The sequence below is a fragment of the Gasterosteus aculeatus genome, chromosome X, assembly GCF_964276395.1.
Source record: "Gasterosteus aculeatus chromosome X, fGasAcu3.hap1.1, whole genome shotgun sequence".
Taxonomy (NCBI): Eukaryota; Metazoa; Chordata; class Actinopteri; order Perciformes; family Gasterosteidae; genus Gasterosteus; species Gasterosteus aculeatus.
The window spans coordinates 11,947,191-11,974,872 of NC_135698.1; the positions used below are offsets into that span (position 1 = coordinate 11,947,191).

Genomic DNA, 27,682 nt, shown 5'->3' on the forward strand with positions numbered 1-27,682 from the left:
ATTTCTTGGACAGACATATGTATGAGAACATCAATCAGTGCCCTCAAGGTGGAAGTAGTTGTAATAATAGGCCCTTAAGGGTCCCCTAACGACGAAGAAGAAAGGGATGAAATGCCCTCTGGATTTTGCTTAAATGGAAAAAAAAAAAACGCTAGAAAACATACACAGCCTGAGTCCGTTACCGGTGACTGGTGTCAACACATAGCTTGAGGAAGGCCCAGACACTGACAACGGTAGATGTAATCTGATTTCAAATTATAAAACAAAGCTTTTATATTACAGGTGGGCTACATTGTTGGATTATGTAGCGGATATGTTACTAAAAGAGAATATTTTGAAGTTACCGAACTAAATCTGACAGTATCTGAGATAGGGGGAATATAAGGAAGCTGCATTACAGAGAGTTCCCTTTAAAATATGAAACAGGTCACTGCATGTTTGTCATCTAAAATGAGGAGGAAGTTTTAGAAGCGGAAGGTTGTAATTCTTGCAATAATCTTTTCACATAACACATAACACCATTAATAGGTATTTTCATTAAAAAAAGTAAGAGGAACCATCCACGTCTTACTGAAGTCAAGTTAACCATGGGCTTCTTTGTTTTGTACTCTTTTTTTAATTGAACGTGTGTCGGCCCAAACATGTCTATAATTTAGTGCTGGAAGGCTAAATGACACATACAATGATCCCTGGCATTAAAGGATGATGTCACATATTCCTCTTCTGGAATGCTAACTCAAACGTTTCACTTGCATCTTTATGGGCCAAATATTCCTTACCTGATCATGTTAATTAAACATACAAAAGCAACAGTCTCCTCATAAAACGGAAACATATGTTACAGTCATCCCACAAATTACAATCGCTGCTCTACAACAATGTTTTTTGAAGTGAAACAAGGGAAATTACAACATCTGTTCATGGTTTTCTTCCTTTGGAACAAATCAATAAACACATTATGAATCTCTAGTCTATTTTCTTTAACTCCCAGTTACTGGAATACAAGCTTGATGTGATGCAATATTATGAGGTCAGAACACAGGTTTCTCTTCTAGTCTCACATTATTTGTTCTCTTCCAGTGCCTCTTGCTGCTCATAGTAACTGAACACATGCAGTATCAAAACAATCCGAAGGCAATTAATCTTTCTTTAAACGTATTGTCTCAGAAAACAGATCTGCTTTGTCACAAGCATTAGATGCAACTGAGAAAACTGTAAATATAAATTAGCAGTTGTCCGTTACTTTGTGCTTTTGTACCATTACAGTTGTCATTTCTGCGCGTGGTTGTAAAAGTGCCAACAGGGAAACGAGGAATAAACATCTTCGTACGTACCTTGTACGTACTGCAGAGACAGATTGTCCCGGCCTGCCTGGACGCATTCTGTAGGTATTTCCAGTTTCAGCACTTGCTTGGACAAGTGACAAGTCTCATGTCATGACAAGAAGGAGGCTGCTTATGAAAATATGAATCAAATTCCACTTTGGTTACACAGTTGTGTTGTTGTGAATGTTTTTACCAATGTGTTAGCCATCATGTTAGCTACAGTAACAACAACAGGAAACGGGGCTTGGCTTTTCTGACCACAGTGATGCTTTTTCAGTGGAATCCATTGTGCTCTAATAATAGCTTAAAATATTTCAAGAAAATGAAAGATTGCTGGAAAAACCGTATTTACTGAAACTGTTGTTCCACTTCTTATCAGAGGATTACAGGAAGGTGTCTATGGAATCTAATTTTTAGGTTTCCTCAAAGTATTTCCCATCTGAAAGAGGGTTAGGAGGTAAAAAGCTTTCTTTTTTTAATCAAATCATCTGTGCAGATCAGGTCCACCGGTAGCAACCAGCTGTGAGAATGATCCCTTTGAGAGAAATTACATGAGGCGGACCCTCTCCCACTTCCTCACAGTAAAAGGCCTCTCCTTTCATTCCCCTCTCATCTGCCCTGAGCCCTAATGGCACTAGAGAGACGAGGGTGTTGCTGAAAACACCTGCCAGGTAAGTAATGCCAAAAATGAACGATGGAAAGAAGATAAGAAATGCGCTAACATGTTACGTAAGAGCTGGTGAATGGATGTGCACACAAATCATACATTCCTGGGCCTAACAAGTGAAACTCTTCCATTCCGTCAGTGTTGTGAGGAGCGTTAGCTGTGCCCTCAAGGTTGAACTACTGTCTGTGCATTGTTTCTGTACAACTGAAGCACGGCTGACAGAAGAATGGGAAGTGCTTTGTCAACGTCCATGTTGAGGACAGTCCGACATAAATATGAGACCCTCAATAATATATGTCCGTCGAGAACAGGTATTCACTCAGGTATTAGATGTGGCTGCCTCTCTGGTCCTCATCATAAGTGGGCATCAGGACAAAATCAGTCTGCGAGAGTCGTTCATGGTGCAATGGATGGCTAACACACCGGAGCTTACAGTGTGTCACAGTTAGAACATATAAACTCAAAATGCACCCGATTGGTTCGACTCTATTACTCATGCTGTGTATCAATCCATCATGAAACAGTTTCTGCTGTATTAGCAGTGTGGAAGGCATTCTCAGCGATTGGGTGTATGTGTAAATGCGGCCTTAGATGTGCACAAGCAGACTCCTTTGTTTCAAGGTGTTGGAGTTCTAGGATTGTTTGACCAAGGTAGTTGAAACAATAGAATGAGTTTTCGATATAATGTATACATGGAGCGCCTTCAAGTGGCAATGTGCGCCTATTACACCATGACTGACAAGACAATCACTGATCCTTTTCCTGTAATCCACCTCACAGCTTTTTTTTCATTGGGAAAAACAAAATGTAGCATTTAAGTCAATTCAATGTTTTGACCGGAGAAATTCAAATATGATGGTATTAGTCATGTCTTCTTTATTTTTCATCTAGCTAAAGGAGCCACCAGTAAACCAGCAACTCAGTCGAGTTAGAGGGACAACGTCAGCACGAAGCACGTCCTTTAGGTAAGAGGAACGCTCGTGTTGACCTTCATGCTGTCACTCTTGTTCTTGAAGGAATGTCACACTAATTGTACGGATCCTTAGCCAGACAGTCTGTGCCCCTGCACCCCCAGGTTGTCAGTCTGGGTGTGGGCTCCCTCTGCAGGGCTGGTTTGTGAGGTGCTGGTGGTGTTTCTGTAGAGCGGCCCTGGCTGTGTGAGGACGAGAGATCGCTGGTCGGTCCAGAAGTTTGGACATTTGCGTGATTTTAAGACGCCCTCTGCCAGCTTGTTTACTGGATGAGTCCATCTCTGCACTGAAAGACAAAGAACCTTCTTTTAGCATCACATTTTTATGTTTCAATTAAAACTATTACAGATTGATTACCTAATTCACGAAATTATGAAATAACAATAAAATCAAAACATGATGCTGTTTGTCAAACATTTACTGATGAATTATAATTAGCTGATACTTTAAACAAATAAAGATGAATCTATTGTTTGTATTCTGTATACGGTGCACAAAAGATAACCTTTAATAAAGCCGTACCATGAACCTATGAGCCTTTGACCGGGGGCCCTTGTTGGAGGTGGGCGGGGTGTGTATGCAGGCTGGAGCGAAAGAGGCTTGTTTGTCTTTGTCAACTGCTGGATCCCCTGGAGTTTCGGGTGTGTGTCTCCAGGCGTCGTCTCTGCCCCCGGGCAGCGCCCTGCTCTGCTGAAATCAGTATGTTCTGAGTTGGTCTGGCTGAGTCGAAGCCGGCGTGCACGGAGCCCAGTCGGCTTCCTGTCTCCAGTTGCCGGTGCGGCACTGGGAGGGGGAGAGGGGGACAGCGTGGTGCCAGGTGACAGGGAGGGTCCAGCCGCCTCTGAGGAGAAGGCTTCTCTGGGATGCAGGCCTGAAAACAAAACAAAAAAAAAGATTTCCAAAGCTTCATGGCCAGATGGTCAATAAGATTTTCACTTTCTTTCAATTTAAGGTTCGCTCAGAGGGTATTTACCTGGGGAAAGAAACTGCGAAGGGGAATCTGGTGAGGCAGCGTCTCGTCTGTCTCTGCGCATCTCCGCTTCATGTTTTCCTTTGTTGTCATCTCCCCCCTCTTCTTCATCACTGTAACAAATAGCCAGGACCTGTGGTAATCTTTCTGTCTTTATGGCCTGGAGACGCCTGAAAAACAATGCAGAAAGGTGTTGAGTTTCATCCCCCTATGGTCTGCAAAAGAAGCCTGGTTGGCTCAAAGCGTAGAATGAAACACAGATACAATTCTCAATAGATATTTAGAATTCTTTTCATACCGACTCTCAGATCACATTTCAAAGGCTGTCCATGAAGCTGACTTCATAACGTATCATCACAAGCCAGCCTATTTCCAGTTAAAGAAGAATGTCAGTACCTGCCATGCTGCTCCCTCCAAGCTCTAAGCTCGGCAAAGACATCGATGCGTTCTCTGACATCGGTCTCCTCAAGGTCGTACGTGTGCTCAGGTACGTGGATGGGAAGGTCACGGTGGGTGAAAGTAGATCTGGTAGGTGCCGTCTAAGAGACCAAAGAGAGGGAGGAAGAGAATGAGGGGCAGAAGAGGGAACTAGAAAAGAAAAAGAAGCAAAATAGAGGCTTAAGAGCTGAGTACATTCATTATGGATAGATGTAAGAGTAATGGTCAGATAGTGAGGGAGAGCAAACACGAGAGGGGCAGACGGAACGGGGAGAGGAGGTAAGAGGAAGGCAGAGTGACACCAGATGACGTCGAGAGCGAGAGCTCCATCCGTCCGTCCGTCAAGACACTTCTAGAGCCTCAACACATCCCCATCCCCCGTGTCTCTCCTCTCAGGTTTCTGTCCACCTGCAGATAATTAGCTCCTTCTAACAAGATGACAGATGAGCCTATGGTGTCATTTGGCCATAATGGCCCGACCGGGCCCACAATGCTTCTTGTGCCTCTAGATGCTGTGCTGAATGGGAAACAGCGAGCATGAAATGATAGACTGCTGTTGATTAGTTTGATATCTCATTAATACAGATCTGTGTTTTTACCCTCAGCTTTTCACGCCTGGCCCGAACCGCCTGGACCGGGTTTCCGCAGAAGAGAATCTTGCCAGCCCCTTCGAAAAAGCAACAGATAAGAGAAGAATTTCAGTGAATCCGACACAAAGGGCAGCCTCTTGGTGGCACTGTTGAGTAAAGATTACAGAATGTATCTGCAAAAGGTAAAGCTCATGAGAGAAACGAGGAACTAGCGATGACAGTTTGAGACATCAGTTTGAAAGGCAGCCCCCTAACCATGTGTAAGGACGCTGGCTTCTGCTTCCACTGTCGCCAGATCTGAATCTGCAGAACCAGGTCTGGAACCAGAGAGAACTCCAGGCCTGGTGGCTGTCTTGGGTCCAGAGCATACATTGTATGCGGGGCGCCGGGCTGAGGCCGGGCGGCTGTAAGGATATCCACGGTCTGCTGTGTCCTCTGCAAATTCAAGAGGGAGAGGCCACTAAAATACACAGCTGTAATGAACTGGTCCGTGTCAAATCACTCGAAACGCCATGGCCATATACACACCGTATTCAGCAGCTGCCTGGGAGGAGCTGCCGTCTCTGATGCAGTCTCGGAGAATGGCCCAGTCCTCTCCCATGGTGCTGTGGGAGCTCAGGCCGTCCTCCTCCACCCTTAGATCGTCTAGGTAACGCAGCTGAGGGACCAACTCCCTCACTGCGGCCCGATAACTATAGTCTGCCGTCTGGGTGGAGGGGTGGAAGCAACGTAGGGGAACGTAGAGGGGGACAAAACATGATTGGGATTAGTCGAATCAATCGATCTATCTATCTATGTAACGTGTTAATATTCATAAACAAAACAAAGTGAAATAGTTTCAGATACTAATGGTTTAAAAGTACAACATGTATCGATGTGAAACTGAAACTTGTGGCAGCATTAGGGGTCTCATGCATAATGTGAAGCATCAAACCAAACATTAAACATCTTACAGTCCACACAGTAAATCACATTTAAAACACTGTAATTACAATGAAGATATGAACTCATATAAAGGAATTTTTAATTGTTAAAGAGAGATGCTGTTCCCACTGTTTTCTTTCAATGGAATGAGTTCCATCGGCCTGCTGAATTAGCTTAATTTGTTGTTTTAAATGCAGGTTAAATATTCATCTTAATGGCAATTGATAAATTGTTAATGATAAAAAAAGCTTATACAGTAGCAGCCCAAACGTCAGACAGTTCTAAATAGTTGCTAGCATCAAATTGTGGTAATGCATATTAGATAACCTATGTTATATGTTTTTGCACCCATTTTCACCATCATGGCACTTTAATGAAATTGTGGAACTTTACTTCGAGAGAGAGAGAGAGAGAGAGAGAGTCCAGCAGATCACTGAGGTACTAAGTGATCAAACTAGAGCTATATGCCCCCCCCCCCTTCCATCGCTAAACCACACTGACGCAGGGAATGAAAGCGAGAGTGAAGGGCTGGCAGGGTGGAAATGAAAAAGAGAAAGGAGGAGGAGGAGAATGTGTTGGGCGGGAGGAAATGAGGAGATCTTTGTGTTTGGTGGAAAGAAAAGGGAGCAAGAGGAGTGATGGTTTGGCAAGAACGCAAACCCAAGAACCCCTCAGTCACTACAAAGCACAGGCCTAATGCATATTCAGCTCAGCACCTACCCTCATTGCCCCAGTTTCCTAATTAATGCTCTGCTAGTGGGTGTAAATAAACACATTCACAGTGGCCCAAAAAAACTCACAGCACACTGTGTCTCAAATCAGCAAAAGGTGGAAAATGCAGCTTCTACTTTGAATATGCAGCTGCATCGTGCAGCACTCGAGAGGTCCATGGTGCGCTGCTCCTCCCATCAAAAAAAATGCATTTGCTAATTTTCAAAGGCATCAAATAGCTCTGTAATGTAGTGATTAAACATTCTGTCTGTGTCATGATGACTTGATGTTTTATTATTTGGACGCCTCCTGTCTGGTGCATTGAAGACCCAGATGCAGAGCGGTGAGATCACACAGATGCTTTTAAATCTCAGCGCATGCAGATTACATTTCAGTAATCATCTAACAAAGCCATGAAGGCTGCTAGTCTACTAGCACAGGAGAGAAAACTAACTACAAACTAGACATTTTACATTTTTCGTTCTTCCTGAAATCTCCAATTCCACTGTTTTACATTTTGAACGGTGACTATTAGTCAAATATCTGCGTGTGAAAAGTGCAAACAAGGACCATGAAACTATTGGCAACTATTTTTGCTGGCGGCTACACATGTAGTAAGATGTTGTTTTAAGGTAGAAACAAAATGATCAGAGCATACTCCTACCTGGATGGCAGTGGGGTTTGGGTGCGCACACACAGGGTTTCCTTCCAGGGACAGTGTCTGAAGTTTGCCACATAGCCCCAGATACTGAATCTGGACAATGTCATCCACATTATTCCCTTCCAGATCCAACAGCTGCAGGTTCTCGAGCATGCCCAGCTGACTCAGGTCCGACACGTTGTTATAGGCCACGTACAACTCCTGCATCAGAGAGAAGTACATACGGCGTATTCATTTTTTATTACAGTCTTTATACACACTCTTATAGGAACAAGGAAGTGAGGAAAGCGAGGCGGTTATGCACCAGTAACCAACAAACACTACCTTGAGGGAAGTGAAAGCACAAATGCCAGTGAGGTCTTGTAGGGAGCAGCGAGACATCCACAGCACCTGCAGGTGGGAGAGGGTGGTTCCCAGGTCTCTAAGAACACAAAGGAAAGCACCCACTTGATTTAGAGGCAGGAAGGGAGTTACACGACACAGGGAATCATGGAAAAGGCTATCCGCTCCGCTTCTCCAACGAGCAGATCGCTCCGTTGCCTATCGCTTGTCTCTGTGACACACCAGTGCTTTGACCCTTCCAGTAGAGTCTCAGTCAGCGCATAAAAATCCCATAACATCCTCTCCCCTACAGCTGCCACAGCTCAGAGCAGGAAATGCTATCAGAGGCAGCGCACGTCCAGCTGGCTCTGCTCTGCGGCGCTCAGGGTGGAGCACAAAGCTCCGTATCTTTCAGTCTCTCATACCCCAGTTGTCTCTCGGGCAAAAGATTCTCCACCTGTGGAGTCGTGAGGACAACTTGCAAGGTGTGAGTGTTTGGTCTTGGCGGATCATTTGGATGACACAGTCATGGCTGCAATGAAAGTGGAGAAACTGTCTCTGTGTCCTGACTTTTATCCGGACGTTGTCCACGTGGGCAAGCTGATATGCCACAAACCCCTCTGTTCTATTGTGAGACAAGTGGGGGAACCTATTCTCCATGTGTATCGAGCTATAAGACTTTACATTACACCACAAGAAGTAACATGTAACTTCCATACAGAAAAATGGTATTGCAAGTACCCATTAGAAAACAGTGGATAAAGCAGAGCTGAGCCCTACACCTGCACCCAGCGCATCGTACACTTTTTTTTTTTCCGAACAAGTACAAACCCCTGTAACTTCTGACCTCGTATTCAGCTTCAAAGCAGAAGAATCTTTTTTTGGCCTCCAAGACTTCTCAGTAAAGAGTTTCTTATAATCCACATACTGTATTTATAAATACAAGCTTAACATGAAGTGGTTCACCATCAGGGGAAAGTTTTGTTTGACGGTGCATTTTATCTTTGGTTTTGGGATTAGCGGCCTCTTGAGAATCTGTAGCGTTGCATGAGGTAATGTCAACATAATACGAGTGTGATTGTGCGTGTTCCCCAAGGAACAGGTTGCTTTTCCGGAATACAAAGCAGGAAGAACACAAGAAGATGGTTTCTGCGTGTTGTAACTTTAGACTTACCTCACTGACATTATGTTGCTGTTGTTCATTTTGAGCTTCAATAGCCTGGGCAAGTAGGCACCTGCAAGATGATCAGATAAAAAAGGCCATTACTCTCACCGTCATGTAACAGTGGGGGGATTATTTATTGGGTTTCAGAGCAGCCTCCTGCTCTGAATTCCAGTGCACTCCATTCCACTGCAATTAGCTATAAGGAAGAGCACCTAAGCATGACTCACACATGCACGGACCCTGCTCCGTCATGCCTGTACTCGTTGTGCAATCTTGAAGTTTCTGAAGAGGAAGGTGAGCCTAATGAAGTGTTCCTTCACCACTATCTGCTCAGTCATCCTGCACTGAGGCTGGCACACCTGAGAGGGAGCGTAGTACTGATACGTTGTGTGCATCACAACAATGTCTTTATTTCCAACTCCTGCTCCATGATTGTTATTGTGGTCTTTTAAAATCATCTAATCGTCAACAATAAAATTGAACGAGTAATTGCACATTTAACATTCGTAAATGCGTGGGGATGCCGTAGTCATCAGTCATTTTATGTGCTTTGTGTGTGCGTGGACTTTGAGGGCCTCAGTGTTACACCTCTTGTTACTACCTGAAGATTCTGACTTTTATCATTTTCATAATGTGAACTGTACCGTGTCAGATTAACAAATAAAATAAATATAGCTTACCAAAGTTACCCAGGGTGTTTTCTTGTGTGTCTACGCGGATCTCCAGCGAGGTCACATTAGAGAGATCCCGAGTTCCACACACTGATTCCTACCAGAGACGGAAGTCAACAGCCTGCATTATTCTGGATTTTATCTTTATGCAACATAGTTTATCATAATCGTCACTCGCATACATTGGAAACACACCTGTCTGCCCCCCTCCCCACCTCAAAACAGCCATCTGCACAGTATCTGCTGCCTTTTCTCTAGTTACTGTTCATAGAGCACCTCATCTGCCATGACAGAGGGCACTAATTGAATTAATTTACCAACTTCTCCTTAGAGAGGTAAAGCCCCGTTGCAGTTTCATAGTCCTCTCGTGGTTTCGGAGCAGGAGTCGGGTTGATGTGGCCCGATCCACTCGGCTCAGTCACCAGGACCCGTGCCGTGCCGGGCCGGACCTCCCGGGGCACAGGCACATGGCAGCAACTCATTTCTCACTGATGCCTGAAATGAAAAAATATAAGTATCAGTGACTTACCAACCCACGTGAATAACTTTCTAACCGAGGTGATACTAACACAGAAACTGGATTCTCTAACTACCGTTAGATTAGCTAACGAACTATTAAGAACTGCTGTTGTTAATTGTTGCCATAATGCGGGAGGGAAATTAATGTTGATTTCCTCTAAACTAGCTACGCACCTTCCAACGACAATTAAGGGTATTTTCATTGTAATACAAAGCAGTAGTATCCAAAAATATATATATATATTCACCTGACCAAAAGCATCTGCACTTTTCACAGAGAGAGCAATTCGCTTACGAGGAGAAGTTTGCTTGGCAACCACAGCAGACTTCCTGGATACCGCAGTGAGTGGCACCCTGGGATATGTAGTCCACGTGTGAAAGTGAAACTCTTGAAGCAAACGCTTCGCTAATGGATGTCCTATATATCTCTATACGTTTGTTCAAGTCTATAACTGCTACTACGATCAAAGAGTACATTTTAAGCCTCGGTGTATGTTTCTGCAACAATAAACTTAAGCCGCCCTCCCTGGTGTCGTGCTACCTTCAAACCGTCAAATGCGAGCTCTGCTTTTCGAAATGTAAGCCATCAAAATTGTAATTATAATCATAAAGATTTATCTGAATCAACGTTGTTACATTCTTCATGGCTGTTGATCTACATGAAACACTTTATGAGGCAATCATGGTGAAGACAAGCCACGTTAGAGTGAAAATTAGCGATTAGAGATAAGATTGGTGAAATGTAAAACTATTTCAAGAAAATGTTGTTTGTTTGGTGGTTTGTTTTCCCAGCGGGGTGTGTTTGTGATTGCAAATTTTGACTAATGACGCCACATTTTTTTGTGGCATTTGAATTGTTTGCTTGTCTCTTCCTTAAAACCGTCAAGTTGGATTAACGTCAATAGGTCAGCTGGGCGTTATCGCGGAGTTGTCGCATTTCCGACTGTCTGTGAATGCATCAGCAACATGCATGGTAACCGGGGCGGTTCTATGTTTGGTAGAGCTGGGCGTGGGCTCGACCCTCCTCATCCCCTCCACTCTGTGGAAGCACATTGTTCAACGCGGGCTCGTTTTTTACCCAGAACCAATGAAAGCCTCCGTGCACTGTAGCTGTTGAAAAAATTGAACACTTTATCGGATATACTAAAAGGTGTAGATATCCGAAGACGGTGGAAAGCGGACCCCCTCCCCCCAAAACGCACATCCTGTGTCCTTCTGATTACAGCGCAGAGGCAACAGAGTTGGAAGATTTTTTTCCTTCTTCTTCTTCTCCGGCAGACGAAACGTTCCTCTGGCAGCTAATTAGACCTCTGCTTGTTGTAAGTAAGCACTGCACGTTCCCATGTACGAAATGCGTTGGCAGTGACTGTTCTGTCTGATGATACCGCTTTAAAATGTTTTCATATTTCTTTTTTTTGGGGGGGGGGCGCTGGATATTGCGGTCCACAGTTAGCTAACATTAGCTATCCCCGCGTTTTGATTCGCCCTCCCTTCCCTCAGCCGGCTTTTATCTGCCGAGCTCTGTTACAGCTCGTGGCAGCGGTCAACTCTCGGCCACATGTAACGCGATACGATTCATGTCGCAATACGTTATGCACCGTTGTCTCGCGTCCCGGTTGGTCCCCGTTTCGATACTAGCGGTCTCCCGTGAGTTCGGGTGCTGTAACGTTAACTTGGTTATGGAGACCAAAAAAAACCCAGTTCAATAAATGTCCCCATCATCTCTACCGAGCGGCAGTCAAGCGTAAACGTGATAGCGTGTGTTTCCTGCGTTGTTGTTGTTGTTGTCTTTCTGTGTTTCGCCCTTTTTCGACCGTCGGGTGAAGACAATGTAGAGGGCGACGCTGCAGCCCGTAGTGGCCGCAGAAACAAGTACGTTAGGGTGACGCCCCGTCGCACGGAGCAACAGCTCAACGGATCACTGCGGAAGTTGGATTCCATTACGAGCCATTTATATAGCGGACTGCGCCGCTCGTTTAGACCCGCTGCTTTTAAAAAAACTGCTTTAGTTGACTGTGAGGGTAAAAGGTGGCAAAGGCGGTTCTTACGTTTCCATCACTTAAAACGTGGTCGTTAGACTAGTGGGGAAACAAAGCTACCCATCCCGAGCTGACGTAGGTCTTTGGTCCCGGCTCACCAATTTTTCAGTTAGTACCTTCGCACAAAGCAAAGCAACTATTGTGTGTTGTTTTGGTCTGCCTCCCCCTCTTTTAAAAAAAATCCACCACAACATCCCAAAGCCTATGAGTAACATGTGCACCCCTGTGTTTCCATGATCACACTGGATGGGAGGACGTGACCCACTCGTGTGCATTTGACGTCAGATCAGTGGTGGTTGTCCTGGAGAAAAGGCAAGAGCTGGAGGAGGTCCAGTGTTAGAGGTGTGATGCTAATCTATTGTCCCCTTTTTTCTGAACAGCTGTAGCTGGGTGGTGCCCAGCTTCTCAGACAAAATAAGTGAGACTCGTCCAGATGCCGGCGATTTTACAAATGGCAACTTTTAATACAGTTTTTGATTGGGTGAATGGCTGAGACATATTGGTAAATGTCTGTTTGAGACCTACAAATGGCATAGGATATGCTCTTGCGTGTTTTTTAAACAGTATTTGATGTATTTAGGTGGATTCTGAAAGTTTTCTACTTCTGGGACCCAATGATTGAAATAAGGTCTGTTTATGTATTTGTACCTGGAGGTTTACCATTTAAAGTGACTAATGTCTCTTTCTCCACCTTAGTCCAAGGAAAAAAATATATTTGGCATCACTTGGTGGATCCGAAAGTTGTAATTCCACCATTTGGCCACAATGTAAAGTTCTGCTCCAATGCCTTGAGCTCTTCCTTGGGTTTTGGATTGTACCCGTTTGCGTCGTTAAAGGAGAGCCAAGCAATTACGTTGATATTATAATATAGGACTGGATACTGTCTTGGGTTTTTTAATAGATGGCATGTGTTTCCTTATCCAATTGAAACTATGTAATTAACAGGCTATTGTAGCGGCCAGTGCTCATTAACTCGGACCCGCTTCGCTTACCATACTTCGTGGGTGTGACTTTTTGTACAAAACTCTTTACACAAACAGAATTCTTCATTGGCCAATGGGTCACCAACTTATAGCAACATGACTTTAGATGATTATTTATCATTGATCGTTGATGCACCATATTGGTTACACCTTAAATGGCCATTCTAAAGGCCTGTCTCAGTGTTGCCCTTGTTCCTACGTGTTTCGTTCAGGGAGGTTGGTTTCAATTGTTTCTTTTTTGGAGAATTAACCAAACATTTGCTGGGATCTTCTACAGGTTGACTCGCATCTAAGGTTATGAGACCCATAGGAGGCTTTTTGTTCATGTACTCACAAACTAAGACAAAATGGAGATTCGCTCATTATTCTGACTGCAATGAATCCAATAGAAAATAACACCACTGATGATTATCAGGGGTTTTTGTTGTGCGATGATACGCCCCTTGGCTCCTCTAACCGGCCTTTGTGTGGAGGTCAGCTGGCCTTTTCATCTCCGCTGCTGCCTCCTCCGTCTCACCAAAAGCGAGGAGCTGAAAGGCTGACCCAGTGGGGAAAAGGTCACTTGCTGTCCGGTACCTTTTTTAACAGCAGCTTGTTTAAGCATGAGCATATACACAGAAACTCTTCATGTAAATGTTTGTGAGGGAGAAAAATGTGTGGTCGAGGAATTGTTTATTACGGGATTTTGTCTTAAGATTCACAATCCGTTTCATTCAAGTTCGGCCATTTTCCTACCGTTTTAAAGGGTTGCAGTCTTGATTCATAGGAACAGGCATACATGTCCCCACTTACTTGTGTGTTCTTTGGCCTCAGAGAGTAGAAGTGATTGCTCAGCTGCCGGTCAACACTTATGTTTGGATGCTGTTTAGGAGGATGATGTCATCGGAGAGCTTGGTGGGGGGTCTTGGAGTCTCAGTATTTGACTGTGATACCTCCCTAGAGAGGGTCTCCTTACATCGTTGCTCCATTAGAAATCTATTAACTCTGCAGTGGGCTTGTGGCTCTGCCAGTATGGATTCTTTAACCAATTAAGAATTTTAATGGAGGGCAGAATGCACATTCGCGTACCCTGCTTCTTGCATCGTTTGTTTAGCAATTACTGACCGACTTTTATTATTTTTTTAACGCAATGATCCTAGCTCTGCAGCTGAATCACCTAAGAGAAAAAAAAAAGCATTTTCATTATTGATTTCAGTACATATTTATTCAGTTTCGAAGGTGGACCCCTCCCTCCTGTGGTTCTATGTGGGGCATATAGTAAAAGTAGCCCTCAGCCGCTCCCCTCCCATCACCCCTCTCGCTGCTCTGTACTTGCACCCTCCGTACGCTGTCGTGTAAGATTATCCTCTTGGTCCAGGCGGGGCTCTAGGGTTTCAAAACGAACTGTTAATTTCCCAGGCTGGAGGTGGCCGGCTATAAATAACCCCAAAATGCAGGCATACTGCATAGTGCTCCTCGAAAATCCTAAAGAGAACAGCTACGCAAAGATTGTGGGGACTTTGGGGTGAAATAGGTCAGTGACTCGGCGAAGATGACACGGCGACCAGAGCCCGTCTGTGAGCTGAGTATTTGACCAGGGGCGGCCGGAAGCTTTGAACTGCTCACCTTTCTTTTTAATGGGTTGATCTGTTTCTGCAAGTGCCATTGCCTTTGGATTATTAACTTTTGTCTGATATTCAAATTGCACAAAAAAGTGGAACGCTGCGTGACCTCGTTGTGGTTGAATATGATGTTTTTTCCCCTTCATTTACATATGCACTTTATGGGGCAAATGCAATTTGTTTTGACAGTTTTTACTATGCAATAGAAAACTCATGACACGGCCAAAGAGGCAAGTTCATTTGTGTGTTCCGAATACAAATAGATAAAACCTCGACAGAAAGTAGAGAAAATGTGTAAGACGATTGATTGTGATCTCCAGCGGCCGTGTCCTCATCTCTCCTCTCTGTCTGCACAAAGGCCTTCTCTTTATGAGCCCTTCTGGCAACAAGTGGCTTTGGGCAGGCGACGGCATCACTATCAATGATTCATTTAGCTATTCATCTCCTCACGTATGTGTGGATCATTAATAGGCCCGGTCTGTTTTTCCGTGCTCCATTCTCCTGGTGGTGGGGGTCTTGAAGCTGCATTTTGGGCTGAACATTTTTAATCGTTAGGCAGGTGTACACTTCAGATCTGTTTATGTAGAAAGAAATGTGTCAGCATCTGCCGCACTGTGGTTGTGTGACCGAGCAGGTGTCTGCCTCCTTTTTTAGTGTTTGTGTATGTCCGATAGTTTCCTCCTCATCGGGTCCTTTCAGTGCACGTTATTGGCAAGTACATGTTGTAGTACTTGGGTGTGTGTGTGTGTGTGTGTGTGTGTGTGCACGCGCACGCGCACGCACGCAGGAAGAATTGAGGAGATCTGATGTATCAGTAAAAATGACTTATGGTTTCATCTTGAAATTCTGTGCACGCCGTGCTAATTTGAAAAAAAATGGTATATAATTAACGTGGCAACTGACAGAAAATGTTTATTAAAATTGGCCTCATTTTTGTGTTTTAAAATCCATTAATCCAGCCAAATTGCCTCTTCCTCTAATCCGAAGCGTGACATGTTCTTTTTGTGCCCGCGTATTAAGCCAGCTCTGATGTGACTCCCTGCCCTGCGCCCAGCTCGTTGCCCACGGTGACCGAAGGTGTTCCAGCGTCTGGTCTGCCCAGCACAGCTGCTGTTTATTTGGTTAGAGGAGGCTGTGAGGAGCGTGGCGTTCTCTGCCACCAGCCGAGGCGCACTGCACTTTGTACCAGGCTGCTTTTTTTTTTTTTTTGGTGCTAAATGTTTGGCCACAAGATGGAAGATGGAGGATAATTCCCATCCTGTTGTGCCAGCGGGTGTTTTTACAGGGGCGGGGGTGGGCGGTTTAGAGCTACCTGTTTTCCGTGAGCGTGTGAGAGAGAGAAGCTAAAAGTCCGTGTCTTCAGTTAGCAGGTCTGCTTTCCTCTGCCAATCATTAACAGTGAGGCAGGCTTGGTCTGGTATGAACCCAGGAAAGGACAGTCACAAATTAAACTGTTTTCACAGAGGTGCATTTCCGTTACCTTTGACCAAGCTGTCTTTGGAGGCTTTGTGTGTCCTTTGACAACAGTGTTCAAGTCACCCGTTACTCCTCCCTGCACAGAGTTGATTGAAGAGTTGAAGATTCACTCCAGCTGTGCATGTTGCTCCCTTGGAAGATAAAGGACACCCCTTTCGAGGAAGATTTTAGGGCGATGCAGATGTATTAACGGTTTGATGAAGTCTGTGTCGATAGCGGCAAAGACAATGTTTGATTTAAATTCAAAGTAGAAGTTCCTTTTTTAAAGTTGAGTTTTTGATCACTACTTTCAAACTGAAAGAGAAACTACCCCCTGGGAGGATCTGTAATTCCACTGATTTCCCTCTGGAGTCAGGGATGACATCACCTGACCACTCATGGTGTCAAACTGAAGCTAGAACTGGGGGAGACGTCTTTGCTTTCACAATGGGCTTCCAGCAGGAGAGTGGTTAGCCATAGGTGTGGTCATCTCTCAAAGCCTCCATGATGGCTTCATGGCGCTCTGACTCATCGCCGTGGAGGGAACACCATGGATGGAGTTGTTCACGGCTCATGCTTGGGTCATAGATTTTGTAACTTCGTGGTAAATTAGCAAATAGCTGAGTCACACTCTGCCCCCGTAGGTAAGGGAAACGCCCATATGACTGCATTCTTTAGCCATTGATTCAACACGCCTGGAATTTCTCTGGCCATCGGCGTTGTCAGGGGTGATGTCAGGGGATCTGTGTGTGTGTGCCTCTTTGTATTGCCTTCTGTGGCTGCATGTGTGGTTCCAGCTGACTCGATATTTGGCATTGTAATTGCATTTTTGGCATTTTCTGCAAAATCCCACATTTTTTAGCACTCCTGGTTTTCCCTCTCTCTGGTAAAATCCCTATTTGTTGTTCCTTTCTGCTGATCTCCACCTAATATGAAGGAAGGTGTTGCTACCTAACCTTTCTGTAACGTCTAGACGCTTCCAGTTATGGAAAATACTCCTTCCCTACTACATTTATTCTGGAAACCTGCTTTCTATAAATGTTGATTTGGTGCTATGCACTGCAATTTAAAATGCAAATCTAAAGAAGAATTTCCCATTATCTTTTGGGATGACCAAGCAGAACTTTGCATGTCATTCCAAGTCCTTAAAATTGTACCGACTCATCGTACTTGAGTGTTGTATGGGTTAGAATTACAGAAGGGCATAGCACTTGTGTTGTGTAGGTTAAAGCCTCCAGAAAATGGACAACATGCCCTGTTACACCGACTAGACTCCTTTAAGTGGATTCAGTGTTTCCTCGGGGGACAACAGCAGGCACACCTGAAGCCATAAAACCCATTTTTGGCCTCTCATTCTGTCCCTTTAGAAAAAGTAAGGCGAATAGCAAAAGCTTGGTAATAGTGAAAATGTATGTTTTGAAAGGGAACAATATGCAGATCCTTTTTGAAAGATATTTAACTCGAACATGTTTTTCCTTGTTATATTTCTATGATGCATTTTTTGAACGATTGATTGTTTCAGTGTCGTGCCTCCTCTTGTTTTCCCCCTGGCTGTCTCCGGCACACACGCCGCTGCTCACTCTGAGCGGGACGGCTTTTGAACATCGAGTACAGTCTGCATATTTTTCACATTCCCCTCTTGAGGGGTCTCAACCTCAGCTCCCACCACACACACACACACACGTTCACACAAACTACTGGTGTTTCTCACCCCTGAGCTGCAGGGGTTTGTGGCCTCCGTGGCAGCAGTCCAATGGTAGAGAGAGCCAGACTGCGTATGTCCGTTGTTCTGCCCTGACCCGGTACTGTGTATGCTTCTTACCCATGCTAACCTGCACCGTTCTCCCTCCCTTTCTTCCCTCCAGCAGTGGTGTTGGTGCGGGGAGCAGCAGCGGCAAAGATGACGGAGTATAAGCTGGTGGTAGTGGGGGCTGGAGGCGTGGGCAAGAGTGCACTCACCATCCAGCTCATCCAGAACCACTTTGTGGATGAATATGACCCGACCATAGAGGTATGACCCCCTTCTGCATGTTCTACACATTATTCTCATCGGAGACGTGTTGGGGTAGGAAGGTAAACAATGGTTAATTATATTGTGGTAGTGTGTCTGCTGGTGCTCTCTCTCCACTGGGAGAGAGGGGTGGGGGGGCCGTTATACAGATATTTGATTCCAGACTTTTTCAAGGGGAAGTCATAAGCAAATGTCTGTCAGTTTTTACAAGAAATATGTGGTGTGCCCATTTGTAATTCTTACATTTGCGTGAAAACAACACACAAGAGGAGAGGCAAGCCAGTGAGAATGTTTTCTCCTCTCTTCTTCCTTCACTCCATCCCTCTCTTTCTCACCACGCCTGCCTGTGGTCAGACAATGTCCTTTTTGTGCGTTGGCATTCCTGGCCCCTGTGCTCTAACAAACAAAGGGACAGCCCTCCATGTTTTAGCGGCTGCATGTCCGAAGGCTAAACATTGGCTCCGATCCCCCAGCTCCTCTGAGCTCTTATCTGTGCATTTAAGCCCGGGTGCAGACTGGGAATTGATAACAGATTCCAGGTGGTGCACATCCCATCAACATCACATCTCTGTGCGTTCTATTTATGGACATGCTGCTCAGCCCTCGGTGGCGAAGGATGCAACCACCTTTGTGACCCCTTCAAATTCCACCGGCGTTCCTTACAGATTGTTCACCCGTAGATTTGTAGCAGCTTTCCCGTTTTCTGACCGTCTCCCCCTTTTGCCCGCAGGACTCGTACAGGAAGCAGGTGGTGATTGACGGGGAGACCTGCCTGCTGGACATCCTGGACACTGCCGGTCAGGAGGAGTACAGCGCCATGAGGGATCAGTACATGCGGACAGGGGAGGGTTTCCTCTGCGTCTTCGCCATCAACAACACCAAGTCATTTGAGGACATTCACCAGTACAGGTGTGTGTATAGCAGTGGGGCCGCGCACCACCGTGGTGGGAACCCCGAAACTGTGTCAATGACACGGAGCATCGTTGGGGCGGACGACCGAATCCAAGTGATTGCTGTTTACTTCTCTTCTACGCTTCTGTGTATTTGTATGTTCCGCGTGTGTTGCGGGGGACTCCCATACGGCCCCCCGGACAGAGAGGGGTGTGTGTTTACGTACGTGTTGCCAGCTCGCTGCAGTGGTTTGGTGATGTCATGCTGTAGCGTTTAAATCGGCTGAAGAAAGCTTAGCCCCCAACTGGAAGATTACAGCACGATGCCAATGAAATCGATGCTGACTCAATTAGGGGAGCGGAGAGAGGTAGCACTTTCAAGGACGGGGAAGGAGAACGGGGGGGGGGGGGGGGGCAGGGAGGAGGATTCAGCTGTAGATGACAGTGTTCTCTATCTTTGCCACATTTTGTCTTTCTCATCACATTAGCCACCCACTTGGCTGCGCGTTAACTTTGCCACCTCTTCTCCAGGTTTGCAGGTTGTTTGTCTTTTTGGGACTTTCCTACACACACAGACGCACACGGTTTTCTTTTTTTACCTGCAGCCATCGCGGTCCAGCCTTTTTGAGCCTCACTGTACTCATTGTGTAACTTGAAAAATGGATCTTTTGTCCGCTGCTTGAATAGTCCCGTTAGAGCTGTCGACTTATTTTATTATCTGTGGTGTATTTTACCGTTCAAGGCGTTTCTACCAAACCTCTGCTCTGCTGCTGACACCACACTGGATTTTTTATTTATTTATTACAAATCAGTCAACACAGAATATAAAGTATGTTGGTGTTTGCTGTCATTTAGTTAGATTTAGAAATAGCTGCCTCTGCTGAACACCGTTGGCAGTGTTGACTGCAGGGCCGCTGCAGTGGATGCATCCTGCTGCACTGTGGCTCAGGGAGAAAAAGGGCCGGTCTGATAGATTGATCTGACCCTCTCAGTCAGTTCCCTCCTGGCTGCTGGCCGTTTGGTGCTGGCTGCTGTGGTGATGAGGTAATGCTGTATGCTCGTTGTCAATCCCTCTCCCTCCCCCCTTCAGCAGTGCAGCACAGCAAAGTACCACCGGCGGGCTCTGGCTGCTCCTCAGGGTCCTAGAGCTCTCTGGGTGGCTTTCTTTCCAGCGGTGGAGCCGCTGTTGTTTATGAAGCAGGGAGGATCCCTGGACCTCAACTGCAGTGCACGGATTAGGGATAATCAGGAACATTTATTACCCAGACATACAAGGAATTTGACTTGGCATTTGGTGCATAACATCAGACAGTAAGGCACTAGACAACATACATGACAACATAGTGCAAGAACAGCATAGTGCAAGAGGCATTTAAATTGAAAATAAAAGTTGGGTGCACCAGCGAGCAGAAAGTGGCAAGTGCATGTGGAGTGTGAAGGGAGTGACCGGTGGGATGTCAGTCGGTGGGGGACCTGGGCTCTGTTGATGAGCCCGACTGCCGATGGGAAGAAACTATTTGTGTGGCGAGAGGTCTTAGTCCTGATGGACCTCTGCCTCCTGCCAGATGGAAGGGGCACAAACAAACAAAGTTTTTGTCTGGGGTGAGAGGGGTCGGCTACAATCTTTTTAGCTCGCTTCGGGCAGCCTGCCCTTGTCCTTGGCTGTGTGGCTGCAGCGTACCAGACGGTGTTGGAGGAGCAGAGGATGGACTCAATGATGGCCGTAAAAAAGTGCACCATCATCGTCTTTGGCAGGTTGAATTTATTCAGCTGCCTCATGAAGAACAGCCTCTGCTGAGCCTTGGTGATGGAGCTGATGTTCAGCTCCCACTTGAGGTCCTGGGTGATGATGGAGCCCAGGAAACCGATAGAGTCCACAGCGGTGACGGGGGGGGGGGGGGGGGGGACTTCCTGAAATCCACAAGCATCTCTACTGTCTTTAGAGCGTTGAGCTCCAGGTTGTTCTGGCTGCACCACGACACCAGATGGTCAGACTCCCACCTGTAGGCGGACTCATCCCCACCAGAGATCACTCCAATGAGGGTGGTGTCATCCGCAAACTTTAGGAGCTTGACGGACTGGTGGCTGGAGGTGCAGCTGTTGGTGTACAGGGAGACGAGCAGAGGGGAGAGAACGCAGCCTTGAGACATGTTTCCCCAGCGTCACATACTGCAAAATGTTTCCAAATGAATGCCAACTGTGGAAATTCTATTGTGCAATTCACAGAGAACAGATCAAACGCGTGAAAGACTCTGACGATGTTCCCATGGTGCTCGTGGGAAACAAATGCGACCTCCCGGCACGCACGGTGGACACGAGGCAAGCCCAGGAACTCGCCCGGTCTTATGGCATCCCTTACATCGAGACCTCTGCCAAAACCCGACAGGTAGGTCATGAGCAAGAAGCACACGCCCACAATACCTGCCTACGGTGTCGGCCCTCCGACTGGCAGACAGGCGCCTAAAGAGACACACGGTTCACTGATTGATGTTTTTAAGATTCTTTTCTTTCTTTTTTTTAGTCACCAGCCACCAAAATCCTACTTTCTTGTTCTCCTTGTCCTAGTTCAAAACCTTTGTTAGATACGTCATCTAAGTAGTCACAGATATCTATCTTCACAACCCTGCTGTAAGGGAGGAGTAGGCAGAGGGCTTTTCAGGGGTCTATCAAAATTCCGATTCTACGTAAATTTGAACTCCTGTCCTATGTATGGGATCTAGTGAATGATCCGCAGTATTATGCCATTTGCGCTGCTGGAAACGCTTTATGATGCCGCATGCGGTGACTCGTAGCCAGGTGGCCTTGGCAGGCTGCATAAAGACACGTCGCTGCACAGCTCCCACTGTCTCTGACTCACTGTCACACACTATGGAGGAACATGCAGTCTCTCGCATTCATCATTTAACCGGAAGAGCGCGTTAAGAACTGACTGACTTCTTTTCAGTCCCAATGATTTCTTTTGATTAACGGCGTCTGAAATGTCCATGTTGTCATGGCGATGTCACCAGGCCTCTCAATGCTAAAGACACCTGAGAGGTTCAAGGTCTATTCACAGGGGGTTTATGCCGTGCGCTCACATTTAAAATTGACCCTTGCCTGTGTTCAGATGTCTGTGCAACCTTTTGCTGTGTGTTTACAGGGAGTAGAGGACGCCTTCTACACACTGGTCAGAGAGATCAGACAGCATAAGCTGAGGAAGCTGAACCCACCCGATGAGAGCGGTCAGGACTGTATGAGCTGTCGCTGTGTGGTCTCGTGATGCAGGTGAGACATATCTTTTTTTTTTTTACGGTTATCACGCAATATGGGAAGTCCAGTTCGACTTCTCATTATGACCAAGAATAGTTGTGAAACCTCAGTTTCACTTTTCACTGTGTAACCGTCTTCCCCAAAAACGCCACCAAGATGCCACTAATATCCGCGTCCCTTTTTTGTCTCCCCTCTGTCCACAGCGGACTGTTGCATGTTGAGGAGAAATGCTACTGCGCGTAGTGGCAGCATGGACTTACTGATAGAAAGTTAAAACAACGCAATGATGAAATATAAACTTTTTCAAAAAGGATTGCAGCAAAAGCTCTCAAGGGAACCACCAGACCTGACTGAACCGTGGCCCTTCATGGAAAGGAGGATTTGGACCGTTGCCTTTTGTGGCTATCTGAGCGGGTCCGGTCCCTCCTTTTGGTTTCCACGTGTCGCCCTGAGAGCGACGCCACTAATGACTCTTTGTCCACTCCGGCGTGGTCTCCCTGGATGGCTCCACAAGTTTCCTGCTAACTTATTTTTTTTCAGTCTCAACACTGGTCTTAAAGGGGGTGTCTCTGACCTCCTTCCACCTTGAAAGCCTAACCCCCCCACCCCCTCCATTCCCCGCTGCCGCCTGCCCACTGGAAGGACCGACTGACTACAATAGAAAGGACTAGAACATGGATGCCCCTCCCCTTGTCCCCCCATCGCCCTCCACCTGCCCTTTGTGTTCACCCCCCAATGCCTGCGTGGAGCATATCAGTCATTGTGCTGGATACGGGTTGGAGGCTGACATGGAACTGACTATACTTTGTTGTTTGACCGGTTGTACAAAGGCCTAGAGTTTGTTTTTTTGGGATATGACAAGTTTTGTTTGTGATTGCAGAATCTAAAAGCCACAGAGCAATATGTGAGTGAGGGCGTTCATTACAGGTGGGACTGGGCGTGACACATAGAATTTGTTAATATAAAGATGGATGAATTCCCAGAATGCAGCTGCCTTCTTTTCTTTCAAATGTTTTCTTTGCTACAGCAAACGTTGTCTTTCTGTAATAGTAATCACTAATGTACGTAAGTTCTGGTGCAATAGGATTATTTACTGTGGATACTTTGGTTCGGGTGGGTTTATATCTGTTGAGGGTTGCATGTGGAAATAGGAGAAACCCCCTGCACAGTCACACAACGACCGCTTACAGTTTTACACGAAATGACAACCAGGGGACTTTTCTTGCATTTCATTTCGGTAAGTGTATGCTGTCCAACTCGTATTTACTACATGGTGATAACGGCTATTTTTAGATGGCAAGAATCCGTCCTAGTGGATGACAAGGCTCAGGAATCCAGAGTGCAAGAAAGCGTCACCATTCAACAGTCCTGGAAACCCGAGTTCACAATGTCACCAAATAGAGTTTTAACGCACACGGTCCTGCCTCAGACTTACACTTATGCAGTTTTTTTTTTCCCCCTCACACCGTTCTATCCTCAAACCGCTCCTCCTTTCTCTGCCTCCTCAGTTCTCCAATAGAACAATAGTAGTTCAGGTGCTACTCATGTCAGAATCATATTTACTGTAAGTGCGGGACTATTGCGTGTAATAGGTGATGGATATTGGGTTGTGGGAGTGCGTCGCTCTGTTAAATTCATACTAGCTTTTGCCACCGAGAACTGCATTAATTTGCCGCCTACGTGGGAAAAGACTGCTCCGGTTTTACTTATAAATGGACCTTTACATCTTAGCTAGTTTGTACCTCGTGTCTGCAGCGAGATCTACCTGAGACGAATGTGTTCTGCTGGCTGCATTGTTCTGTTTGTTTGATTACGTGTGAAAAACAAACAAAAAAAAGAAAATATTGAAGTGGGTTAGGGTTTAGCGCGTTATGCGCTGTATAGAATTTTAAAGGAAAGGCAAGTCCCTTAAAACACTACACTGATTTTAGAGTGTGGGGGGGGGGGGGGGGGGGTCTGTAATGGCATGTGCGTTTGAATGTGAGTCTGTGACTGAAAGCCAACCCACTTAAGAGCCCAGTATATGCCAAGTTGTCTTGCTTAAAACATTGGAACATGTGTGACTTTTAAGTCACGGTTATACGTCACGTATGATTATGTTTAGAGTTCCAGGCACTACAAGCAGGTTTTTAGCGACAGACCACAGAGAAATCCCACGCTTCCTCCACAAAAGACGTAACCTGTTATTTTGCCTTCGTCTCCTGTCACCGAAACAAAACAAAAGTTTTTCTCACCTAAACGATTTTGTACAGTTGAAGTTCCCTCATAACATGGCTTAAAGTAATATGGTCAGTCTTGTTAGTGTGGATGTTGTAGAGTGTTTTTTTTTTTTTTTTTTTAAATCAGTCAAGTGTTCATGTCTCTGCTGGGAGGAAGGATATGAACTGTGAATGTGTGTTTGAAAGAAGCCTGTTTGTTTAACTTACAATAGTATAATAATGCAGGAGTGGATCCTTGGTCACACTTTTGGCTGTGTTGTTTCTAACCTTTATTTTTCACCCATTGTGCTCATATATATAAAAAAAAAAAGGTGTGGCGTTTGTAACATGTAATTACAGTCATAATAGTATGCTTGTCATCTCCCTGTCAATCATAAAGAAAAAACGTTCATTCACAATAACGCATAGATTTCGATAAATCTTTGTATTCAAGTCCCTGTTTCATTAGCCGTCTTCATCATATTGCAACAGGCATTCTCCAGCCAGCAGACAATGCGTGCACCTGTCAGACCTAGAGAGCATGACGGAGACCGCACGGACCGGAGGGACCTTTGCACAAGGACAAAGTGGCTCAAGGGCTTTGTTTCGCCCTCGCAAACTGTCGTTGGAGGTGTGGAAGGAATAACAACTGTTTTAGCTATTTAAGATGTATTTACTCTTTGAAAATGTGGCAAATGTATTGCGGCGACAGGAATAAAGATGTCAAAAGGAAACCGGTCTTTGGTCAATGAGGTTACTCTCAAATGTAAGATTTGCTGCCATCTGCAGGTTTCTTTATGCATCATATTTGAGAGTTAAAAAAAATCAAGGGACAGAATTTGGTTACATTAAATTGTTAAGATTATTATTAATGTTGTGTGGTTGAACTCAGCTGAAATATGTGCGTGTTCTTTGCAAATACAGTACTGAATAATCTCTGTTTGAATGGGAGGATCACAATGTGATACTGTGTGGTTTACTTTATGGGGCCCAGCTGGGATCAATGTTCAAAGTACTGTCTTAAAATGTGTTTACACAGGAGTTTTGCAATCAGCTGGACCATTTGTACAAAAGTTTTAGGCCCCACAGGTAAACAGGGCAGAGCTTTTATTTATTAAAAGTTAACGAAGTACCCAATAAGGTACGGTAATGATCCCTTCACAGGCAAACTTTGTTATACAAGAGAAGGGGGTAAAATCAGCTTGACTTCCTTGATCCTGATGCAAAACAATACAGTTTCACTGACAACAACCAATCACTGCAGTCTCAATCACAATGATTATTAATAATCCTTTTTAATGTTTATTGAGTAACTGCCTTGCTATGGCTTTTTATGGCAGGTGATTTGCATATTCGTGAGGTTGTTCTTTTCACTGGCTTTCAAGTGTCATAAAAGCTGGGCGGTTACCCATAAACCCGAGAACCACACAACTGGAATTGGTGATCGAAAAGATACACGGAAAGTACATTTTCATTTCGGTTTAAGCGTAATCATGCCGTACTTTGAGAATGCGATTAGGAAAATGCTCCCTACGGTAAGAATAATTATCAACAATTGGACCAATAATTTGTATTCCCAAAATCAATCAAGTTGTATGAATAGAATCCATGTGTATTCTGTTCAGTGTTTGTTTTTGTGTTGAAGAAATATCGCCGCAAACATGTGGCCCATGACATGTATGTTGCAGTGGTCCACTTCCAAAGCCTTGTGCCGATGATGGGCAGACATGGTAAGAAGTGAAATAACAGCTAACAATATCTTCCTTACCGTTCGACCAGAGAAAAATTAAACAACAAGCTTTAGATACCACCGTCAGTCGTCTATTTCTTTCAGTTTACAACGACGGAACCACAAAAAACTTGATGAGTCTAACCGGAACCATTCCTGTCCTGTTTGAAGGTAACAATGACTTTGCGTTTTTTACGATTGAATCAAATGCCGACTGATGTGTATTCTGTAAACAGTTCATTATAAAAAAAAATTAATGTATTTATAATATATAGAGAATATATAGATAAATCACCATTTTCTCTGTTCATACATACAAGACGAGACCTACAACATTCCTGTATGCCTTTGGATTGAGGCAAGCTACCCTCAAACTGCTCCCATCTGCTATGTCACACCCACTAGTGACATGATGGTCCTCAGTGGAAAGTACATCTCCAGCAATGGTGAAGTCATGCTGCCTTACCTGGAGGACTGGAAGAAAGTGAGAATTTAAATGATATCTCGTGCTCTTTCCCTCGTCTGTCTGTAAAGAGACACAGACAATGGCCCTGACGTGTACGGAACGCAGCGCCTCCGAGCTTTACATGTTCACGCGTGATCTCCTTTCTCCTGTCAGGGCGAATGTGACCTCGTCAGCTTACTGCAGGTGATGGTTGTTACGTTCGCAGACTCCCCCCCTGTATGCATGCAGCCTCATCCAGAGCCCGAGGAAGCTCCTTGTGAGTTACTAGTCTCTGTGTTGTTTTAAAAACAACACGTATGTGCCCTGGTTACAAGTTGCTGCAAATAAAATGCATAGGCCACACCCCATTCAGTTCCTGTAAACATGTTCACGAGTTTGTTGTAACAACTTTCTAAAATGAAAATTGTGTTTTATAGGTTGGCTACAGTTCCACAGACAAGCAGAGGTTCTTCCAAAGACAGATGGAAGTTTGTATATGAATTTAGCTGGTGAAGATGGTCTACCTTTCCAGCAAGAAAATGAAACCAACTGTTAGTTCTGTGCAATTTGAAAGTTAATCTGAACAGTTTGTGTGTGTGTCAGATGGTATCCATTGATCATATTATGGTTAATGCATTGATCATTTCAGATAAATAACAGCATGCTTAATTTGTTTCAAATCATTTAGACTATAAATGTCAAGCAGCAGAAAATATATTGATCTAGTTTGGTATGAATGTATTAGACTTTTTTTCCAATATGCATTTTATTTTAACAAAGTTACTATGACATTTGAATGATTTTCTGTCTAAAGACTGACATGCTTTACAAGCATCTCATAAAACGGTGCCTTATCTGTACCCTTGTGCATTTACTATGTTCTTATCTACACATATTTTGGACTTTGGAGTGAGAAAGTCAGTTATTTAAATAATACAGCCATGCAGCCCAATTAATCCGATTTTTTTGTTTATTTAATTTTGACAGTGAATCTATCTGATAACTCTTCGGTTGATTTGAAAAACTATTTCTCAGTTACTGTTTTTAAAAATGTTGTGACTTCTTTTGTCAAACGTTTCATCTGCCGAGCCATTGTGAATAAAGTTATGGTGTGAAACACCTTCAATAGAATATATTTGTTTTGCATAA

General features: G+C 44.8%; 3 protein-coding genes across 7 annotated transcripts; 2 read left to right on the top strand and 1 right to left on the bottom strand.

Moving 5' to 3' along the window:
• Positions 1-2,848: 2,848 nt before the first annotated feature.
• lrrc56 (leucine rich repeat containing 56) lies at positions 2,849-10,467 on the bottom strand. Of its 2 annotated transcripts, none has more exons than XM_040162135.2 (13): positions 10,229-10,467; positions 9,732-9,909; positions 9,424-9,511; positions 8,753-8,813; positions 7,582-7,678; positions 7,261-7,458; positions 5,490-5,667; positions 5,217-5,396; positions 4,971-5,038; positions 4,330-4,472; positions 3,937-4,103; positions 3,486-3,834; positions 2,849-3,249 (listed from the first exon to the last, which is right to left on the bottom strand). In XM_040162135.2, the coding sequence occupies exons 2-13, from the start codon at positions 9,894-9,896 to the stop codon at positions 3,072-3,074; spliced, it is 1,872 nt and encodes a 623-aa protein (XP_040018069.2). In that variant the 5' UTR covers positions 9,897-9,909; positions 10,229-10,467; the 3' UTR covers positions 2,849-3,071. The 2 variants fall into 2 exon arrangements, with proteins under 2 accessions (XP_040018069.2, XP_040018068.2); XM_040162134.2 differs by having other exon boundaries at positions 10,182-10,467.
• Positions 10,468-10,927: 460 nt separating this feature from the next.
• LOC120808880 (GTPase HRas) lies at positions 10,928-25,093 on the top strand. 4 transcript variants are annotated; one of them, XM_040162140.2, is made up of 6 exons: positions 10,928-11,252; positions 17,877-18,022; positions 18,753-18,931; positions 21,139-21,298; positions 22,052-22,176; positions 22,365-25,093. In XM_040162140.2, the coding sequence occupies exons 2-5, from the start codon at positions 17,912-17,914 to the stop codon at positions 22,169-22,171; spliced, it is 570 nt and encodes a 189-aa protein (XP_040018074.1). In that variant the 5' UTR covers positions 10,928-11,252; positions 17,877-17,911; the 3' UTR covers positions 22,172-22,176; positions 22,365-25,093. The 4 variants fall into 4 exon arrangements, with proteins under 4 accessions (XP_040018074.1, XP_077938884.1, XP_077938883.1 ...); XM_078082758.1 differs by having other exon boundaries at positions 10,929-11,256; positions 17,880-18,022; XM_078082757.1 differs by having other exon boundaries at positions 10,933-11,256.
• Positions 25,094-25,727: 634 nt separating this feature from the next.
• On the top strand, positions 25,728-27,668 carry LOC120808879 (tumor susceptibility gene 101 protein). Its single transcript, XM_040162139.2, has 6 exons — positions 25,728-25,894; positions 26,005-26,089; positions 26,194-26,259; positions 26,409-26,572; positions 26,708-26,810; positions 26,971-27,668. Exons 1-6 carry the CDS (start codon positions 25,853-25,855, stop codon positions 27,087-27,089), a joined length of 579 nt encoding a protein of 192 aa, XP_040018073.1. The 5' UTR covers positions 25,728-25,852; the 3' UTR covers positions 27,090-27,668.
• Positions 27,669-27,682: the final 14 nt, after the last annotated feature.

Excerpts from the sequence above, each read along its gene's own strand:
- lrrc56 (XM_040162135.2), bottom strand. The coding sequence starts at position 9,896 with ATGAGTTGCTGCCATGTGCCTGTGCCCCGGGAGGTCCGGCCCGGCACG. Across the intron at positions 5,039-5,216 it reads AGCCAGCGTCCTTACACATG|GGGCTGGCAAGATTCTCTTC; the intron begins GTTAGGGGGCTG and ends GCTTTTTCGAAG. Across the intron at positions 3,835-3,936 it reads TTCGCAGTTTCTTTCCCCAG|GCCTGCATCCCAGAGAAGCC; the intron begins GTAAATACCCTC and ends TTTTGTTTTCAG.
- LOC120808880 (XM_078082758.1), top strand. Across the intron at positions 18,023-18,752 it reads AATATGACCCGACCATAGAG|GACTCGTACAGGAAGCAGGT; the intron begins GTATGACCCCCT and ends TTTTGCCCGCAG. Across the intron at positions 21,299-22,051 it reads CCTCTGCCAAAACCCGACAG|GGAGTAGAGGACGCCTTCTA; the intron begins GTAGGTCATGAG and ends GTGTGTTTACAG.
- LOC120808879 (XM_040162139.2), top strand. The coding sequence starts at position 25,853 with ATGCCGTACTTTGAGAATGCGATTAGGAAAATGCTCCCTACG. Across the intron at positions 26,260-26,408 it reads CATTCCTGTCCTGTTTGAAG|ACGAGACCTACAACATTCCT; the intron begins GTAACAATGACT and ends CATACATACAAG. Across the intron at positions 26,811-26,970 it reads AGAGCCCGAGGAAGCTCCTT|GTTGGCTACAGTTCCACAGA; the intron begins GTGAGTTACTAG and ends TGTGTTTTATAG.